The 22,087-nt window shown below is 39.0% G+C and overlaps 1 protein-coding gene across 4 annotated transcripts in view; it reads left to right on the plus strand.

Moving 5' to 3' along the window:
* The window catches only part of LAMA2 (laminin subunit alpha 2), a 1,405,743-nt gene that overhangs the window by 755,899 nt on the left and 627,757 nt on the right, over positions 1-22,087 (plus strand). For all 4 annotated transcript variants that reach the window (XM_082249565.1, XM_082249566.1, XM_082249567.1 and 1 more), the window contains exons 15-16: positions 6,194-6,305; positions 11,719-11,832. In XM_082249565.1, the coding sequence (XP_082105691.1) occupies positions 6,194-6,305; positions 11,719-11,832 (226 nt within the window). The remainder of the gene's footprint in view (positions 1-6,193; positions 6,306-11,718; positions 11,833-22,087) is intronic.

Raw genomic sequence — 22,087 nt, forward strand, 5'->3', positions numbered from 1 at the left:
GGGAGCATTATCACAGACAAGCGGAGCCGCCTGTCCAGAGTCAATGCAGACAAGCTCACGTTCATTAAAATGAACCAGACATGGATTCCACAGGACTTGTCTGTACCTTGTGCAGAATAGACATGTATACCGGCCTTACCCAGCCATTGTTGTATTTTTGATCTTTCTCACTCTTTTGGGGTGTACCTAATTTAAAAAGAAATAAAATTAAAAACAAAAACCAGTGTTGGCTACCTCGTCCTCCTCCACTGCCGCTTCCACCTACACCGCCACATCCACCGCCACCTCAACCTCCTATTTCAATAGGTGCCTCGTCCTCCTAGATCAAGATGATTATTTATTTTTTCTGTTTTTTTTATGTTATTTTAAGTTATTTCCCTATCCACATTCGTTTGCAGAGCACTTGCAATGCATGAAGATTTTGCTGCCATTTGCAGCCCTATAGCCCTTTCCATGTTTTTTTAGAGCCATTTTAGTGCTCAAAAGTTTGGGTCACCATTGACTTCAATGGGGTTCAGGATCGGGGTATTGTTCGGGTTAAGTTCGGGTCATGAACCCAGACTTTTTTTTTAAAGTTCGGCCGAACCTGCCCAACCCGGACATCCAGGTGTTCGCTCAACTCTACTGGTGGACATTCCTGCAGTCTGCATGCCAATTGCACGCTCCCTCAAAACTTGCGACATCTGTGGCATTGTGCTGTGTGATAAAACTGTATATTTTAGAGTGGCCTTTTATTGTGGCCTGCCTAAGGCACACCTGTGCGATAATCATGCTGTCTAATCAACATCTTGATATGCCACACCTGTGAGGCAAATAGATTATCTTGCAAAGGAGAAGTGCTCACTAACACAGATTTAGCCAGATTTGTAAACAATATTTGAGAGAAATAGGCCTTTTGTGTATATAAAAAAAGTCTAAGATCTTTGAGTTCAGCTCATTAGAAAATGGGGGAAAAAACAAAAGTGCTCCGTTTATAATTTTTTTCAGTGTAAAATAGGATTGTATATTTTATTTGTTGTAAACAAAAGTAGAGATTTCTCCATACTTTTCTTTCGTTGCCCTGCCCACATAATGTAGATACCTAAACCTTCTGTGGAGCTGTGCATGCAATAGCATTGACTAAACATCATAGTTCCATTGTGGTAAAATGTGGCAGTGCACTATGCATTTGCACGGCTGCTTATAGTCCAATTCTGGAATGAATAGAAAAGGGTGACTATATGGCGGTTAAACTAAGCATGCATTGTCACCCTAGGTAAGAAATTGTCCGTATTTTTGTCATGATTTAAAAAAGAACCTGAAATGTGGAGGCTGTGTTTAAAAAAAGTCAAGCAGAGAAAAAAGGACATCAAATCCTCGGGTGCAGCTTTCAAAATCAGAACATATAAAATGTTTTAAACTTTTTGTGATTACAGGATCTTGTGCAACAAAATGTTTTTTTTTAGAGTCTGGGTTTAGATACAAATGTACTACTTGCTGTTTTTAGGTCTCATTTACACTTGCTTTGACTTCAACACAAATTAAAGCACCTACTGCTTCAACATGCTTTTTGGATGCTTCAGTGGTGCTTGGGTGGTGCTTTTTTTTTTTAATTATATTTTTTATTTGCTTTGAGAAAGCATAATGTACAAACAAGGGACAAATAACCCCTAATTATTTATAACAGTACAAGTATAACAAAAGGAACAAGAAATAAAACATAATAAAAATAATAAAAATAACAATAGTGCTAAGACACACACAAAAGAAAAGTAAGAGACATCAAAAAATAAGTCAATGAGTAACATTCTCTGTAAGGGATGTCCGCAATATGCAAGAAAGGAGAGAACATCCTGACCAATAATTCAAGTATAGAACATTTCAGAAGACCTGGATCCAACCCAGGCTCAGAGGAAGCCTGCCCAAGCAAAAAACCTGATGGTGTAAGTAAGTATGTAAAAAGCCCCCTGAAAAAGGAGGGAACTTCAAAAATTAAACAGTACTAAAGTCAGACAAGTCCCTACTTTCCCAAATTATATTGAACCAAGGGACATCATTATGAACAGTGGCCGTTAAGAATTCCATCCTCCGGATCTCCGCCACCAGTCGGAGAAAAAGAGATCTATCAGGATCCTGGCAGCCAAGAGAAGATATGAGATCAAGCGCTTGCCAGGCTTGGAGTCACCAGCAAATGGAAGACCCAGCAAGTAATGAATAAGATCAAGCAGCAAGGATAAACCTATCACTGTCTGAATCAAAGACATCACCTCAGTCCAAAAGGGCTGTATGTGAGGACAAAGCCAAAAAATATGGTATAGTGATCCCAAGTCCAGGTCACACCGCCAACACCTGTCTGTACAGTACGGATATTTGTAAGTGGGGGGGGCATGGCGAGGGTGGTGCTTTTTTGAAGCTTTAAGGAAGCTTGACAGATGCCGTGTGTGTGTGTGTGCTGGTATCTCATACCTGCAATACCTCCAAAACAAAGCAAAGCTAAATGTGAATTGAAGCCTCATAAAAGCTGCAGGTTCTTCAAGCGAGCTTTGTCTTAGACTTCTATGGAGGCTTTGGAGACACTTTGAAGCACCTCTAAAGCAACATGGGGTATAGTTTTTGAAGCACCATCAGAGAGCTTTAAAAAAGCATGTCCAAAGCCATGTTTTGAAACAAGTGTAAACGAGCCATTAAGGAACTGGATATTAAGGGCTCATTTCCATCGTTGTGTTTTATTATTGATTCCAAAGTCTTATCTTAAAGTTAAAATGACTGTAAGGGACAAATTCTCCAGTTTCAGTCTTAGGGTAACAATACAATTCCAGACTTTGATACTTAAAAAAACAACTACAGTAGAAGTAAAATTCAAATGTGGGCAAGTATAGCAAAGACACCAATGCTCTTAGTATATACTGTATAGTAACACATGTTGTGTGTGTTTACTTGGATCTACAATTACCATTTTTTTCTGTAAGGGCAATTTTTCAGTTTTTCACATGCATGCTAAAATGCACATTATGGATTATGGACCTTTACTAAACCCCCCAATCACATATTTTTACTAAATGAAGGTGATCTTAAAATGAAAAACATAAAGACAGTAAACGTTTAAGAAATATTTTGAACCAAAAATACAATGAAAAATTTTGGTACAAAAAAAATCTACAAAATGTCTGAAACAATGTCAAGTTAAAGCATACACATGGGCTTTAAACTCAGGCTCAGCCCTTAGTCATCTGGTCAACCCTCCTGGAGTTCCCCCTTCCCTCATACCATGTTATGCTCATTTTTCTTTTAATATGCTTTGTTTTTTGTGGCCTGTGACATGACATACTGGGTCCTCTTCCTCTTCAGTCTTCTCCAAGTGGTGGAGGGTGGCCCTCCAAATGCAGAGAGCAACCACTCTCTCAATCAATATGCTGTGCATTTAGGATGCCTTGGTGACACTCAGGGATAGACCCATGGTGCTTTGCATTCACAGTGTAGTCCCCAGTCTTCTGGATTGAGTGTCACTGGGCATCAAACTCTGGGCTGTTTTTTTTTTTTCCTTTTGATTCTTGACATGATCCCCCCGCTAGGTTTAAAGAAAAAAAAAAAAGCCTGTTTTTTTTAACCTGGTTGGGGAACCATATCTAGAATAAGAAAATAAAACAGCCTTGAGTAAATTTCAGTTTATTTTTTTTAATAATATAATGTTTTTCACATCCTCCTTTTTTTTTTTACCAAATTTTATTGCAACCAAGAGGGTGCTGACATACCCCCTTATTACCAATATACTTGATTAGTGACAGGTTGTTTTTAGATGGAATCAGCACCCCTTTGTCCCTTATTTTAGCTGGAAACAGAAACAGAAGAGGCATCATCGATCCAAGAGTACAAGTGGATCATAGTTGTGCCACAGTTTATATAAACTCAGAAGTGCTTAACCACTTAAGCCCCGGAAGATTTTACCCCCTTCCTGACCAGGGCCTATTTTGCGATTCGGCACTGCGTGACTTTAATGGACAATGGTCGTGTGATGCTGTACCTAAACAAATTTGACGTCCTTTTTTTCCCACAAACAGAGCTTTCTTTTGGTGGTATTTGATCACCTGTGCGATTTTTTGATCATGCGCTATAAACAAAAAAAGAGCATCAATTTTGCAAAAATAACAATATTTTTCACATTTTTTTATATGAAATTCCCCCCCAAAAAAAAAGTAAAAATCTAAATTTTTTAACATTTTCGGCCAATTTGTTTTATGCTACATATGTTTGGTAAAAAAAAATCGCAAAAAGCGTATTTTGATTGGTTTGCGCAAAAGTTATTGCGTTTACTAACAAAGGAAAAGATTTTTGTCATTTTTGTTGTTTTTTTTTAACGCGTAATGGCGGTGATCTGCGATTTTTTTGCGGTACTGCGACATTGCGGCGGACAGATTTGGGGTTACCAGTGACATTACTACAGTAATCAGTGCTATAAATATGCACTGTTACTGTAAAATTACACTGGCAGGAAAGGGGTTAACTTTTTTTGAGAGGGAGGGGTTGTGTGTGTCCCTAGGGGCGTGATTCTAAATGTGATTGGCTGTGGCTTGAGGTGTAGGAACAGTGATCAACAGTCCTACATAGTAGAACCGTATGATCACTATTCCTACACAGGGGAGAATGACAGGCGGCTTGTTTACATTAGCCGCCTGCCTTTCTCCCTCTCCACCCGACGATCGCGAGTGACCGGCAGACATCGGGTCCGCCGGTCACACGCGCAGGGGGGTCGGTGACCGCGCGGAGCGTGCCTCCAGCGGCGCGCGCTTGCTCCCTAGACCCTCACAGGCTAGCGACGTAGTACTACGTCGCTTTGCCTATGAGGGGCTGACCGCCGCAGTAAATAGTGGTTAAAAGAGAAGCATAGGTTTTGCTTTTTTTAAAATCATATTTACCTAGGTGGATGTAGAATCAGTCCAATGCTGCATCTGTCCCTCGCCGGCTCTAACACTAAGAACCAACCAATCAAACACTGCCAATCGCTCGGTTCTCAGGGCTCCCTGAGCAGAGAGCCAATGACTGTCAGTCACTGAACTCTGCTCTGCCCTCATGCTCACTGGAGTGCTGGGCTGTGGAGGGGGAAGAAGCAACTGGCTCAGGCTCTCAGCAGCTCGCTAAGAGGCTGAGCTGGGTGCCACTGCAAGGAATGTGGGCAGATCCTGACCATATGGTTGTCATCTTGCTCGATCCTGGACTGACTCTGTGACTCTGAGTCAGCAGGGGACAGATGCAGCATTAGACCAATGCTGCAAAACCAATGAGCTTTGGCTTTACTTCTCCTTTAAGTAGGAGGTCTCCTGCCCTAGTTCACTGTACAGGAGAATGGTTAACCTAGCAGTTGCAGGGGAGTCAGAGAACTTTTGCAACTTGTAGAAGTGATTAAGTGTCTTTGAAGCCCTCAAATAATTTCTACATCAATGATGGAAATCAACTCTAAAATATTAAAGATGTGAGCTTATTTTAAGATTTTGGATGCTGAGTCATGTTGGTGACAGTGAAAGGCATATCACGTGGAAAACTAGCTGTGCCATATAATTTCAATGGCTACAGCCCATATCCTGTGGAACCTCTTATATTTAACATACCCACTTTAGTTTACCATGTCAATGGTAATCACATCTTATAGAATTATTTAAATTAAACCTCTACATTACATTGTAGAAATGCATTGAAACCAAAGATTGACACAAATTGTTCTTAAAAAAACCTCTAAAAATACAATAGAAAAACAGGAGCCAGGTTTTTAATTTCTGCAGCTGTCAATAAACTTTGAAACCTGTGCTTTTATCACTTCGGAATATGTAGGGCAGATGGTACATTTAACATGGCATGGTTTTTCTTAAGCAAAAATATAGGATGTCTCTGTCCTGTTATTCCTAAAAATAAACAGACAGGTTTCATCATTTGGTTTTATGGGTTGCATTTTCTGTCATTTTGGCCAGTTGAAAGCTTGTCGTAAACCTAAACCACAATACTCTGGACTGTAATCAAAATATAAAATATTAGAAATTATGTTCTAGCAGACGAAAATCAAATAAAATACATCATTTACCATTGTAAAATAGCCATAAATTGTAAATTGTATTTGTTAGGCTGATTCAAAATCACTAAGATAAAAAGGAGACTTTATTTTTAAAGCAGCGAGTTGACCAATACTTATCTTAATAATTTCTGTTTTGATTTTTTTTTGCACTAGATTGAGTTCTGTTACCCTGGAAGTGGCTGATGAATCTTCATCTGTTGGAAGAACTGCATTTGATGTAGAGTTTTGCCAGTGCCCTCAAGGATACAGTGGTACATCTTGTGAAGTGAGTCTATTTCATAACTTCCAAGGTCCTGAAAGTCCTAATTATGTTTGAACCTGTAATTCTATATTGTCACATTTCTTTCTATATCTCTTCAAATATTGTGTTTAAATATTAACCACTTTTGGACTAGAATATTTTACCCCCTTCCAGGCCTTTTTATGCGAATAAGCACTGCGCTACTTTAACTGACAATTGTACAGTTGTGCGACATCGTACCCAAATAAAACCGATGTCCTTTTTTTACACAAATAGAGCTTTCTTTTGGTGGTATTTGATCACCTCTATGATTTTTATTTTTTGCGCTATAAATAAAAGAGCGACAATTCTGAAAAAAAAAAAAACAATATTTTTCACTTTCTGGTATATAACATTCCCAATTAAAAAAAATAAAAATTAAAAATCAAATTTTTTCATCCTTTTAGGCCAATTTGTATTTTGCTACATATTTTTAGTAAAAGAAATTCCCAATAAGTGTATTTTGATTGATTTGCACAAAAGTTTTAGAGTCTGCAAACTAGGGGAAAGATTTATATAATTTTTATTTATTTTTTACTTGTAATGGCGGCGATTAGTGACATTTAGCAGGACTGCGACATTTCCGTGGTCAGATCAGACACCTAACAGACATTTTTGACACTTTTGGGAGACCAGTGACATAACTACAGTAATCGGTGCTAAAAATATGCACTGTTACTGTAGTAATGAAACTGGAAGAGAAGGGGCTAACACCAGGGGTGATCAAAGGATTAAATGTATGCCTAGGGGATGTTTTCTAACTGTGGGGGGGATGGACTTATGGAATCAACACAGGGACCTGTGTTCCTAAATAGGAGGATCACAGGAGCTCTGTGTTGATTGCTGACAGAACAATGATCATAGTTCTGTCTCCACGGGAGCGATTGCGGGTGCCCGGTGGCAATCCCAGCTGCCGGCAATGCAGATCAGCTTCATCACTGTCGAACACATGCGCGCCCCCGCGATCGCTCCCGCAGAGCCCCGTACGGATATGGCGATTCGTGGGAAACTGCCGGCTGGTCGGCAAGTTCTTAAATAATGCAGATTGAAATGGTAAACAGTATCCCATGGAAAGGTTAGAATCATGTTTGAGCTCCAGCAGCTTCTTTTGGTACACATGCAGCAGCAATATGCAAGCCACTTTACAACACCTTGGTCCGCCTGAATCTCATATATGTGGTCCAGTGTCCAGTGACCTGAACCTGGAAATCTACCAATTGTCAGGTGGTCATTATCTGACTTGGGTTGTACCATATGCGTTTGGAGGTTCTAACAGTAGACTGTGGGGTGGGAATGATACATATTAAAGTTCCCTGAAGAAACAGGGAAAGTTTTCTGCGAAATGCTCTGGACCTGTATATATTTTTAAAAGTACTAATAATCTTTAACAGTTGAGGCTGTGAGGCTATGAATTTGTACAAGTTTTTATGTCTAAATTGTAGATCTTTTTAAATCATGTTTATACAATAAATGTATTTTTTGATATATACGTGTATGTGCTCATCTCAGCGACAACATCACTTCCTATAAAGTCCTGCTCTTCTTGGTAGGGATATGTCCTGTCCCTTCCATCCCTTTTCTATGTCATGTTTGAGTGATAGTTAAAGAGTTTGTTCCCATATGTTACTGCATACATTACATTATTAAAAAGACATAGCTATGTGTAACCAAGCTCCCAACTACCTCTAATCCAAATAGTAGGCAATGTATTAAATATAAGTGCAGAATAAAAAGGTGTACAATAACAAATAGTAATTACACATTACAAATATAACAGTATGCATCTGACAATATTGTTCTGCTAAAAGCTAGATCAAATGATCATTTTCTTAATATCTATATCTGGTTTAAAGGAGAAGTACAGCCAAAGAACAAACTGCACTCCTGTGACCCGTTGTCTGCTGACATCACAGAGCCGGTTCAGGCTTGGGCAAGATCACGACAACAAATTCAGGATCCTCCCACATGCCTGGACTGGCACCCATCTCAGCCTCTTAGCAAACCGCTGAGAGCCTGAGCTGGCCGCTCCCATCCCCTCCACAGCCCAATGCTTTGGTAAGCATGGGAGGGCAGAGCAGAGAGATGCTGACTGACAGTTAGTAGCTCTCTGCTCAGGGAGCTGTGAGAATTGAGTGATCGGCGGTGTTAGAGCCGGCAAGGGACAGATGTAGCATTGGATCGATGCTGCATTCAGCTAGGTAAGTGTGATTCAAAAATTTAAAAAAATCACATACTTCAATATGGGTACTTTGACCCTCTTCCTGCCTAGGCCAATTTTCAGGTTTCAGTGCTGTCGCATTTGAATGACAATTGCGTTGCCATGTAACACTGTATCTATATGACATTTTTCTCATTTATTTTGAGACAGATAGAGCTTTCTTTTTTAAGTATTTAATCACCACTGGGTTTCTTATTTTTTGCTAAATAAATGGAAAAAAAAATTCAGAAAATTTGGGAAAAAAAATATTTTCTTAGTTTCTGTTAAAAAATGTTGCAGTTAAGTAATTTTTCTCCTTCCCTGATGTGTGCTGATGAGGCTGCACTGATGGGCACTGACAGGCTGTACTGATGGGCAAATATTGGCTGCACTAATGGGCAATGATGAGGCGGCATTGGGATTGGCCATTGATCGTGATCTGTGATTAGCTGTGTAAGAAGGGGCGCACGGGAAGCAGGGTTTTGGTAGGACATCCATGGACGCCCTCCCAGAAATGGATGACCTTGCTGTAGCTGTCTTTTGGCTATAGTGTGATCAGGGAGTAGTTAACTTTTGCAAGGTTTATATTGCTTTTAATGTCCACATTGTGGAGATTTAATCTCAACTCTCATCCAGGTAACATAGTGTCAAAAGAACACCATTATGGGACATCTTGTCGTCATTGTTTTCTGTGTCTTTATGTTGCAGTGACACAAGTTGTTAACCTGCTGTCACTGGGACAGGAAGTGGTGGAGATGCAGACAGAAATAAATAACTGACATAAATGCCACCTCTAAAAAAAAATCTCGCAGGAATGCATGCATTTACCCAGTACCTAAAAAATTGGAGGCAAATAATGGCCTTTACCTCAAAACCAGAACCCCATACCAACAGTCTCACTTACACAATATATATCCAAGATAGTTACAATATTATACATTTTATGAATGCAATGAAATCCTCCCAAAATGTAAATAAACTAACCATATTAGGCTAGCTACTTATAACCCCACAATTATATGTGTGACTCATTGGGTACAGAATTAATAGGTTTCCCTCCACTTTTAAACCAGGTTCCAATGGCAGGCTGCACAGATTTCACTACATACAGTATACAAAACAAAGTAAGATTAAGATGTTCGCAAACAATAGCAACATAAATGCAAAAATGGCAATTGTACAAAAGTATCTAGGAATCACTAACAAAATACTGTTAACCCACATGGAGTAAGTATCCTTTGCAGAGAATAAAAATGATATTGCAGGGAAAATATTTAGCTGTGCAAAAAAAAAATAGATAGTGTTGCAGATGCAAAGGATGTTGTAAATATTTTTTTTTTTGTGGCATCCCTGGGTGGGCACGAACTTGCAAATATTTTAAACACTCAATGGGGTTGATTTTAAGTGGTAGTAAACCACATTTAGAAAAAAAAAACTCCCCCCCCCCCCTATGAAATGGATTCCTCCTGCAGTGCCCTGTCACCGCTGACAGGAAATCCATCTTCACCTGGTCTTCCTTCCGGGTTAGCGGGCTCTGTGCATTTAAATGGCTGAGCCGCAATAGGGTCACTCCCGTGCATGCACAGAGTCCTGACCAAGCACAGATCTATCAATAGACGGCATGCTGTCCATTGAGAGCACAGTGCACATGTGCAGGGGATGTCACTGGCTGCTTCACATGTAAATATCTCCTAATTGGTGCATGTTTAGGAAATATTTATTGTACCTACGCACAACCTTATTATAGCCTTATTATACGCTTACCTGTAGGTAGACAATAACAGATAAAGTTTATTCCCACTTTAATAAAGTAATAGAATATATTCACTTAATAATATGAATGTTCACGTTGAAAAATGTATACTCACTTTGCAAAAATAATGATAGTAAATAATATGAGTCTGTTTTCACATTAATATTATTATTCAAGATTTTGCTAGCAGTTGATTAGTTGATAGTTCAGTCCTATTTACTAACTTCATTGAACATTGAATTTTCAGAGTAAACTGTCTCTATTCCTTTTGTAAAAATACATTCATTAGTGATGTGTAGGCTAGAAGAACTTCAATAAAGTTACCACTTTATTGTGTAATGGTAATGGAATATTGTATTTTTCTTTATAATATAAAATGTTTTAGATTGTTTGCACCAGTGCAGCTGTTTAAGAGGGCTTGTGGTGCATAGTTTCTATAGAATTCAAAACCTATTACACTGGCTTTTATTCTTCGGAAATTAAAAAAAAAAATGACTGTGCAGAAACCCTTAGAAAACTACAAGATTCAGTTTATAGAAGACTAATGAAAGCTAAACTCTGATTGATATTAGTTAATGACCTTTATGCGTTAATTTTTGTGGTTATGTCAGTGATCTTTTAGAGTTATTTTACTTACACGTTTTAATCAAGTTGTGTTAAAATAACCCTGTCGTGAAAGAAAAAGCAGGGCTGCTGGCCCTCTTTCTGAAATACAAGTTAAGCCACTGACCTGGAACACAAACACAGATATGATAAATGGATTGAAAAACCAAGATAACAAAGAAAAAAAGGGGAAGGGGATAATATAACTATAGGTCTAGGTAAGGGTACCACATCCATAATTCAAAGTCAGAAGTACTACTCAATGTACAGAGGTTAAGCAAGACAGCCAACCAACTAGCATCTTCAGGAGAGCTCAGAAATACTAGTCTTCATATTTGTGAGGTTTATATAAAGTGTGAAGTGTATTTGTGTCTTAAAGGGGTGTACATCTATAGAAGAATAACATAATTTGCATTAATATGACATTATTATAGCTTTACCACTTTTCATATTCTTTATATGTGAAGTGACAAATATGATTATACAATAAATGGAAGTTTACATCTTAAATCTTCCTCTGTTGTTGGTGTCATCAACAATTAGTGTTGTTGGTTCTCTTTTTCTTATTCCCTTTACATTACATTTCTTGCTAAACTCTTTTCTGTCTATTCTATTTCCATTTCTTTTCTTTTTGTTTCTTTTCCTCACTTCTGCAGAAGAAAAATGAAATTTATGCTCCACTTAACCTTCCAGCTAAAGTTGATGTTAAGGTCAGTCAGAAAGCATGGCTTGCATATTAATAATTCAAAAGAAAAATGATTTGATTGTAATATTTTAATTTGTCTGCCAGTTTCTGTCTAAAACACAAAGCACAACTGTATACCCATGCAACTCATGTTTTACAGAATTGTTTGCCTGGATACAGAAGAGTTAATGGCACCCTCATTGGTGGGATCTGTGAGCCATGCAGATGTTTTGGCCATTCTGACTCCTGTGATGATATTACTGGCTTCTGCAATGTAAGTTGTATTGGCAATGTTAAATATAAAATATAAGTGTATTATTAACTACTGTATTTTCAATATATATAAATATATACATATAGTAGGTACATAAATTCAAAGTATCAGGCTATAACTTTCACCGTGACCTATTTCCTTCTTCATTAATTGTTTGTGAAAGACCCCATACACCCAGTAGGTCCAAAAATCCCAGAGCACTAACACACGCCACACGCCTTGTTCTCTTATTTTCCATAGTTCAATATTCAGGTGGAGGCAAAGACCCTAGTTGAGAAGGTGTAGGAAGGAAGCTGCAGCCATGCGTCGTGTTAGAGTTATGAAATGTTACTGGCTAGTTAGCCAGTAGTTATCGACAGCTGATGACCCTGACCTAAATGGATACTGTAATGAATATTGGTTTATTTTAATTTTACACTAATATTTTATATCAGTGTTTATCTGCATACCAAGACAGTGTAAGAACAATATCCAGTAGCACCCAAGACAAAAATTTCAAAATGCACCCCCCCCCTCTCATTTTGCTCTATTTCCAGAGCATTTATCTTCCCATGCACTGTTTACTCGGCCTATTTTCTGTGTGTGATGTGGCACTAGAGGTCAGGGTGGCATCAGACTGGCAGAGACACAATTTGCCTAGCAGAGATGGAGTTTTCCCAGCAGAGGTAAGCATACCATCATTCAATGTTGGTCAAAGTTATGAAGGCAAAGCAAGGAGAATACAAGACATCTGGAAAGGTAGTGCTAAAAAAGCAAGAGATCATTGTAGATTTTTTCAGGGCATTTCTAAAGTTAAAGAGGACAGGCACTCATTGAATGTTTTCAAACTTGCTCAAAATTTCCCTTGAGCAAGGTTCACCCTGTACTTCAGAAATGCAACTCTTGTACTGCTGCTTTAAGGACAGTTTCCAATAATTGTTAGTCTAAAGCTGGCCATAAATGGTTCACTTTCTTTTATTCAGTCAGCAGGCAGAACAAAAAAAAAATTAATGCTTTCCTTCGATCCACACAAGGTGGATAGAGAAATGATTCCAGCTGTGACATTATTCTGTATTCTGACAAAGAGATGTAGCTGATTGACAAACAAGCCCATTCAACAAATGCCAATCTATTAACTTCAGTAAGGCTGCGTTCACACCTCCGTGCAGAGCGGCTCACAGGAGGGGTTCGGTGCATCCCTGTTCACCGCTTCAGGTCCGATTTCGGTCCAAATTTTTGGCTGAATTCAGACCTGAAATTAACTAGAACATGCACAGGACTCCTGTGCAATTCGCTTCACTGCCGTCCTGGAGCTGTGTGAACCAGCTCCATTGAGAGCCAGTCACAGGCTTCTGACATGCAAATTGGATGCAGGAAAACCCGCATCCAGTTTGCATAAGTGTAAACCCAGCCTAAAACAGATACAGTCACACATGGTTTGAAATTCAGCCAGTCCTGGCTGAATCATCCAACTTTGATCCTTCTTTGGCCAGCCTAAAGCTCTTAGGCTGTACTATCCCCTCAGTGCTAAAAAACAGACACACCAAGGTGCTGTTGGGAATACATGAAATAAAATTTAAGGCTTTTTTTATGCATTCTCATTCAGTTGCCTTGGGGGCTTGTAAAGAGGCAAATGTATGTTTAAAAAAAAACATTGTTTATTGGCTTAAAAACCAAAATAAAAAATACACAATTCGTTTAACTACCATGCCTGGAGGATGCCTAACACCTGCATGTGAAGTGGGGTACCTGTATGATGTACACATACAATGTGCCATTTAGAAAAATAAGCCATTGCTGCTAATTGACAGTTCCCAGTTGCCTTCACTCGGTTTGCAAAAAAATGGCATGGGGTCCCCCTCAAAATCCACGTCAGACAGTTATCCACTGGATCAAGGTCTGGTATGGATTTTGAAGGGGACCTCATGTTGTATTTTTAGATTTCCTTTTAAATAAAAAAAAACATTGTGGGGTCCCCCTCAAAATCTAAACCAGGATCTTATCCATGATGATCAAATGTTAATCACTTTATACAGAATCCTCCTGCTATAAAAAGCACTCAGTAGCACCGAATGAGCTCACAAAAGCTCTACACAAGAAATGGTAAATTTAAATGAAACAGAATGCTGAAGTAAGTGGGAAAGGTCACCAGGGAGCTATGTAAGTGTTAAAAAGAGATTCACTTCTTCTGAGTAAAATATGATAGTACCTTATTGATTTACATACATACAAACATACATGTATTAACTGCTCTACAAGCTGAGAAAAAAAACAACATATTTAACAATGTGCAAATGTCAATAAGGTAAAACTGAAATGTCTGCATCTGGTCAACAAAAGCACCTGTCTGGCACTATAAGTAAGGGCAAAAATATTTGTATTTGAAGTCAAAGTTCTTGACAATAGTGTGAATGTTTGGATGCAACCAAGTTCAAGTTTAGAAAGAGGGTAGAAAAAGAACTTTTAGTTAATCAGTATGCATACTTTTTTTTACCAAAATTAACATCTGTAATTGTGTTTAGTCACTTCAATTAGGCAAAGCAAAAGGCCCTAGCTATTCCTTTCCTAGGAATTTCATTGTGTGAGTTGCCTGGAACGTGTAGCTGACCAATTAATTCAAGGACATTTCAGTGACTTATTATCTGACATGGCGTGAAGCTTAAAACAGCATTTCTCATTTTGTTAGGTTCTCAAAAGCACAGATTGAACTGCTGCCAAGTTATCAGTCTGTCACGCTTTTATCTTGCCTGTCTCCACTTACTCTGGTATTAATGTTTCATTTTGTGATTCATTTTATTTCCAAGAAAGAAAAACTAATCATACTAAAAACACATGGATTTTTAGATTTTTAAATTAACCTAAGATGAGTAAAACTGGAACTCATAGCGAGAACATTATTATTCTATGATAAAGTTGAGGCATATTTATAATTGTATGGCAAATTTAGGCAAATTTGCCTACAGTCACCAGGGTCTGCCAGTGGTCAGATGCCAAATGGATATTTTCCTGTATATTTCCCAAGCTTTTGCCTTTTCTCAGCAAAAATGAACGGCAGCTTTATCGGTAAAGTAGGGAAAACAACTTAGATGCACTGTATGAAACTTTTTTTAGTTAAATATAACTGCAGTGTAATGTAACCCTGTAAATATAGCACAGACATGAAAGTGGGGGGTGTCATGGCGCTCTTCTAATATCCCAAGGTGGTACAAGGAATGTGGGTGGATGGGAGGGGGGGGGGGTTATGGGGCTGCGTGGGGGGGAACAAAGTTTGGTACTGTAGGGAAGCTATAGTCCGCGGCAGCCGGCTGAAGCGTGGAGAAGCCCTGAGAGATGCAAGAAAGGAGAGAGCGGCGCCAGCTTAGTATAGAAGCGTTCAGAGCATCCGTGCTCCTTCGTCAGGCGATCACCTGACGAAGGAGTATGGATGCTCTGAACGCGTGCAACCCCTATTTTTCTCCTGCCAGGAAGTGATGTCATCAGGGATCAGAAGTCGGCAGCCAGAGCCCTGTTGTGCATGCTCCGCCGCGGCCAGTGACAACTAGCAGCCCCACAGCGGCTCGGCTATACCTCTGGAACCTCACCACCTTCTCCTATGACCACTATCCTGGAAGAGGAAGATGGATGACCCTAACAGTCTTTGTGTACCGGTCTCACCCAACCTCGGACAGTGAGTCACCAATTTTAACAGTGTTAAATAAACTTGTACTATACTAAGCTGGCGCCGCTCTCTCCTTTCCTGTAAATATAGCAAACTGTTTTATTTTAATTTTGGATAGAGGTTAGGTTTTTATTGCTAAGTGCGTCCCTTCTACGAAGATTTACTCTGCTATCTATTTATCATGGTGAACATTGACAGTTGAACAGGGGGTTATGAAAAAGAGGGGAAGAATCTTTCAATTGGGAGAGACAACTGTCTAAAGCCTAGTATGCACTAGTAGTTTTTTTTTTTTTTTTTTAAACCCAGCAGTGGTGAACGAAAAAAAAATATATAAAAGGACAGCACCAGAGGAGCCGCTGTACTAACAATGCAATGTTAGTACAGCAATATCCCCTGCTGTGCTATTGTGTTCTGACAGGGAAATTGTCCCTCTGCAAGAACACTCTGGTCAGCACTCTCAGTCATTAGCTGAGAGTGGTGATTGGGAACCGATCGGCAGACCTTTTTTGGTCATGCTCCATTGACAGACACCGGTCACATGGCCGGCTTCTGTTGGACTGGCTGCAGTACACATGGGCCGAATGTTGTCCAGTTTCTATTGAATCAGCCGATGCCACCCGACATTTGGCATTTGTGTACTAAGCTTAAGTGTGCCCTCCATGTGGACAGATTTTATCCTTATCTTTCTATCTCTACCCCAGAAAAAATAAATAAATACTAACAAATAAAAAAATGTTTCTGTAGATACACTTTAAATTTTTTGTTGAGATTTCTCCCCAAAGTCCATTACTTTTTAAATTGATGACTCTTTCTGCAGAACACATTTCAAAGTGCCCATTGATTTTGTTTTAACAACTTTCATAAATGCATATAAGTGCTAAAAAAATCATGATTACAAAAGCAAAGAGACTGAAAAGCTTGTGGAACAAAGAGAAAATTTAAAGAACAAAAATAAAGGCTGAAAACATACATTTTAAGGGGGAAAAACATCCTCAAATACAACAAGCATTTGTCAACAATTGTAAATATGAATTGGAAACGGCAATTCTGTCCTTGGTAAATGCGCCTCTATGGTAACATGAAAATCAGCATGTATCTATAATGTTGGGTTTACTTGTAGTGAATCAAACTAGTTCAAAACCTTGAAGTCTGGAGCAATTTTTAAATTTTTTTCACACATGTTAAAAATCTAAATTTTTATGAGAAAATTACTTAGAATCCCAAAATAATGATATATTTTCTAAGTTGTAAATTTTTATGTTGCATGATATTTGAGCACCTATTCCTCAAATCTATAATTTCAAGAAAAAAATTCACTAAAATGAACTTTAGTTCACTCAATGCAATAGCATATCATTTTAGTAAAATATAAAAGATATTGTTCCGTCAAGTAAATAGATACCAATCATGTCAAGCCTTAAAATTGTGTGTGCCCATAAAGGCCAAACAAATTAGATTACAGGATACAATTTTCAAGGTGTCCATGGCAGAGAATAGAAGGATATTAGTAAAAGGATGTCGAATTATACCATGAAGGCCAGACCTGCAATGAGGGGGCAAATTTAGAACTTTGACTATGGTGATAAGGAGGGGGATAGATAATAGTCCAAGAAAGAAGATAGAGGATCTAAAAATAACCCCCCCCCCCCAAAAAAAAAAAAAAAAAAAACTGAAACAACATAAACTTAGTACCTTTTAACCCTTTTTTTAACATGGAGGAACACAAGCAAATATCCCTCAAACCCAAATCCACTTTTTGATAGAGAAGTTGGTCAGCAGGAGAAAATCATAGCTCTAGTAGGGGAGTGATCAACTTGTGCCACACACCACCTATGCATCAGTGGATAGGGATCTCATGGGTATAGGTACACTCATGATAAAGTCACAAATTTACAAACTGTACTCAGATCAATATAGAGAACCTAAGGCTACACAGGTATGAAACAGCTAACTAAAACATTGATAATATGATCAGGGTTATCGGTGGAACACAGAAGAGCACAGAGTGCGAAGAGCCAAGGACAGACTAGTAATAATATTATCAATCAGGAGACCCTGCTCCCACCAGATGAAGATGAAGTTAATTTTCTTAGAGGCTTCCTGGCATGGGCAATGCTGTGCCTTGCAGGATAAAATTGGCTTCCTGGCCAGAGGAGTGTCCCCCACAGGTTGTAAGTTGGCAGTTAGCAGTTAGCATTGAAATTGTTTTATTACATCTGTTCAATAATAATAATAAAAAAAAACAGTAAATCCCGCCATAAATCTCGAACATTGTGATCTGCCCAGTTCAGTTCTGTGGACAAGAGCTCTTCCCCATGTTATGGAGATAAGGAAGGGGAAGTTTTCTTTAGTCCTCTTACACATCCTGCCCTAGGGTGACAATTGTGCTCCTCCGTAAATACAATATAGTAAGTAAGCTTTGTCCCCCTAGGACAGGAAGTGTTTTACTCTTTAGGATCAGCAGGTGGCAACAAAAAGAAAATCAAGTGAAAAAATAAAAGTATTGCAGCTGCAATGTCTAAGAGCTGGTAAACTTCAATATATTGTGAACAACAAACAAACACAGGGGCACACCGGCCTAGTGCATTATCCTTTGGAAGGTTTATTTAAAAAGAGAAGGATTAAAAATACTCACAAACGAGTTCTTGATAAAAGCATAACACATAAGGATTGCAGTCCTCAGGAAAGGGATCCGAGGGTGAGTCCTCTCCTGAATTCGTGAAGGCTAACGTGTTTCGAGGCTTAGCCTCTTCCTTAGAGCATCATGTGTTATGCTTTTATCAAGAACTCGTTTGTGAGTATTTTTAATCCTTCTCTTTTTAAATAAACCTTCCAAAGGTTAATGCACTAGGCCGGTGCGCCCCTGTGTTTGTTTGTTGTTCACAGTGTTTCCAGACTTCCTTGGTCGTTTGAGGGGCAGCAAGGCCGCAGCATTCTTCCTGGGTTGTCGTGTCCACAGCTCCAGAAACAGCTCCAAGATCCTAATAAGGTTAACAAGAGACTACACCTCTCTGAGCGCAGGGAACTGGTGCTTTGCACCAAAATTTTTATATACTGTTACTAAACTTCAATATATGGTTCTTGGTATTAAGTGCACTTTAAAGGCTACGTTAATAAGGTGAAGCTCTGCTGACTTCCATCATCCAATTGTTTTTACCCTTTTAACCTCTGCTGGTACTTTACAACCTGGTTTGTCTTATATGCCTATCTATTGCTAACTGTAGATATATAGCAGTACAGAGTGTGCACCAATGTATGAACATGATTTAGCTGAAGTGGGTGCACTAACCAAAATCTATGATAGATGCTATCACATGCTAATGTTATTAAACTATATGTAATCAGTTTTTGAGGTATGTGGTTACAGTGAAATAAAAACACAAAACCTGATGCGTTGCAGACGCACGTTTGCTACAAAATTCTTCTCTCTTGGTTTATACCTTGGCTCCAATGACTATACTGTAATTGGGTACTTAAAGATATTGAATGTCTGGGTTCTCAGGACCATAGGGTCCTTAGTCAATGCTACCAATGAATCTTCTGTTGTCACAAAACTGGCTGGATTTTTCTTTTAAATTAGAATTCAGGTAGGCAATTGTACCAGTGTGGTAACTATGCATCAATATCTGTCATTGCTGTCTTTGTTTTAAACTGTTTTATATAAAGATTTATTTACTGACAAAAACACATTAATGCCTTTGTAAAAGTAGAAAGTGGGAAAGTAGTGGAAGCTGTGTTTATGTTTATACCATATTTCTAGACATGTTTAAAAATTGTGGCACATGCTGTTACCCTAGGGATGAACCAACCAATGAGTAAGCATAGTTCTCATTCAGTCACTGTGCACTACATGTTTACTTCAGTGCCTATCCATTCACTAACATTACAAGAATGCTATACGTCTGTGCCAAGAATATCTGTAGGAACATGACTTGAGATGCTGCTTTAAAGTATTAGTTATCCTAAGCACAGGCTGTTTTTGTAAATTTCTCTATGCAAGTACATTTACAGGGTCTAATGGAATAACTCTGGGTAAAGATGAGCCCTAGACAGATATAAAAGACACAACTTATTGCGGTCATTAATCACTAATACATCATTAAAAATGCAAGCAGTGTGAGTACCAGAATTTGACCTGGTATTAGCCTCTTTTAGCCCCTGTAGGGCTGGATTATGGGAGGAAGAATCAACACAAGGAGCAAATAAATGTATGTACTGATTGGAAAAGAAATCAGAGGGAGAGAGATAAGCTCATCACTGTATCGATAGTTGTGATATCCAGTCACAGGCTGGGTGGGTCCAGGCCTATCTGGGCTCAGAGGAAGTGTGTTGAATTATGCTAATCCTCAGGTTTAGGAAATGTTGCTAAATCTGTGGAGGAGGAACCCATGAGAGGGCTCTAAGAGTCCTAAGAGCTGTGTCTGGAGAAATCCTTAAAGCGGAACTAAACTCATCGAGTTAACAGTTTAAAAAAACAATTACTTTCCTGGCACTTGCCTGGAATGTAACTGTCACATTGGTTGTGCAGTCAACCAAACTGTCAAACCATCAGACGGCTGGTGTCATAACTGATCACATGTGCAGGATCGTGGCAGTTAAATCATAGGCCAAAATGGCAGCTTTCTTGGCTGAAAACAATATGAGGGTTTAGTTCTGTTTTAAAGAGAAAGGAGTGAGTATTCATCTTTGGGTTATATGGCTGATGTGACCACCTGTAATTTAAGAGGTCCAATATTCCAGGAGAGAGTACACCCAAAAGGCACGATTGGTGGAAGTATTTTATTGTGTGGCACACATACAGCTGTGGGAAGATTACACTGGAGATGAAATAAAGATACATACTGTAGAATTGATTAATACATGTTATATACATATTATAACATATACATATATACATTATTAATACATGTTATAAGTGACTTTTGAACCACACCGATTGAGCTTTATTCATTATGCACCATTAGGGATCAATTACACATGGGCATTTTAGCATTATTTATTTACAGTATCTCACAAAAGTGAGTACACACATTTTTGTAAATATTTTATTATATCTTTTCATGTGGAAAAAAAGAAGAAATTACACTTTGCTACAACGTAAAGTAGTGAGTGTATAGCTTTTATAACAGTGTAAATTTGCTGTCCCCTCAAAATAACTCAGCACACAGCCATTAATGTATAAACCGCTGGCAACAAAAGTGAGTACACCCCTAAGTGAAAATGTCCAAATTGAGCCAAATTAGACATTTTCCCTCCCCAGTGTCAGGTGACTCATTACAAGGTCTCAGGGGTGAATGGGGAGCAGGTGGGTTAAATTTGGTGTTATCGCTCTCACTCTCACTCTCTCATACTGGTTACTGGAAGTTCAACATGGCACCTCATGGCAAAGAACTCTGTGAAGATCTGAAAAAAAGAATTGTTGCTCTACATAAAGATGGCCTAGAATATAAGAAGACTACCAAGACCCTGAAAATAAACTGCAACATGGTAGCCAAGATCATACAGCGGTTCACTAGGACAGGTTTCACTCAGAACAGACCTCGCCATAGTCGACCAAAGAAGTTGAGTGCACATGCTCAGTGTCATATCCAGAGGTTGGCTTTGGAAAAAAGACATATGAGTGCTTCCAGCATTGCTGCAAAGGTTAAAGGGGTGGGGGGTCAACCTGTCAGTGCGCAGACCATACGCCATCAAATTGGTCTGCTTGGCTGTCATCCTGGAAGGAAGCCACTTCTAAAGATGATGCACAAGAAAGCCCACAAACAGTTTGCTGAAGACAAGCAGACTAAGGACATGAATTACTGGAACCGTGTCCTGTGGTCTGATGAGACCAAGATAAACGTATTTGGTTCAGATGGTGTCAAGATTGTGTGGCGGCAACCAGGTGAGGAGTACAAAGACAAGCGTGTCCTGCCTACAGTCAAGCATGGTGGTTGGAGTGTCATGGTCTGGGGCTGCATGAGGGCTGCAGGCACTGGAGAGCTACAGTTCATTGAGGGAACCATAAATGCCAACACGTACTGTGACATACTGAAGCAAAGCATGAGCCCCTCCCTTTGGAGACTGGGCCGCAGGGCAGTATTCCAACATCATAACGACCCCAAACACACCTCCAAGATGACCATTGCCTTGCTAAAGAAGCTGAGGGTAAAGTTGATGGACTGGCCAAGAATGTCTCCAGACCTAAACCCTATTGGGCATCTGTGGAGCATCCTCAAATGGAATGTGGAGGAGGGCAAGGTCTCTAACATCCACCAGCTACGTGATTTTTTCATGGAGGAGTGGAAGATGACTCCATTGGCAACCTATGAAGCTCTGGCAAACTCCATGCCCAAGAGGGTTAAGGCAGTGCTGGAAAATAATGGTGGCCAAGCAAAATATTAACACTTTGGGCCCAATAAGGACATTTAAACTTAGGGGTGTACACACTTTTGTTGCCAGCGGTTTAGACATTAATGGCTGTGTGTTGAGTTACTTTTAGGGGGCAGCAAATTTATGTTGTTATACAAGCTGTACACTCACTACTTTACATTGTAGCAAAGTGTAATTTCTTCAGTGTTGTCACATGAAAAGATATAATAATATATATATATATAAATATATATATATATATATATA

The sequence above is a fragment of the Pelophylax lessonae genome (assembly GCF_965119305.1).
Source record: "Pelophylax lessonae genome assembly, chromosome: 3".
NCBI lineage: Eukaryota > Metazoa > Chordata > Amphibia > Anura > Ranidae > Pelophylax > Pelophylax lessonae.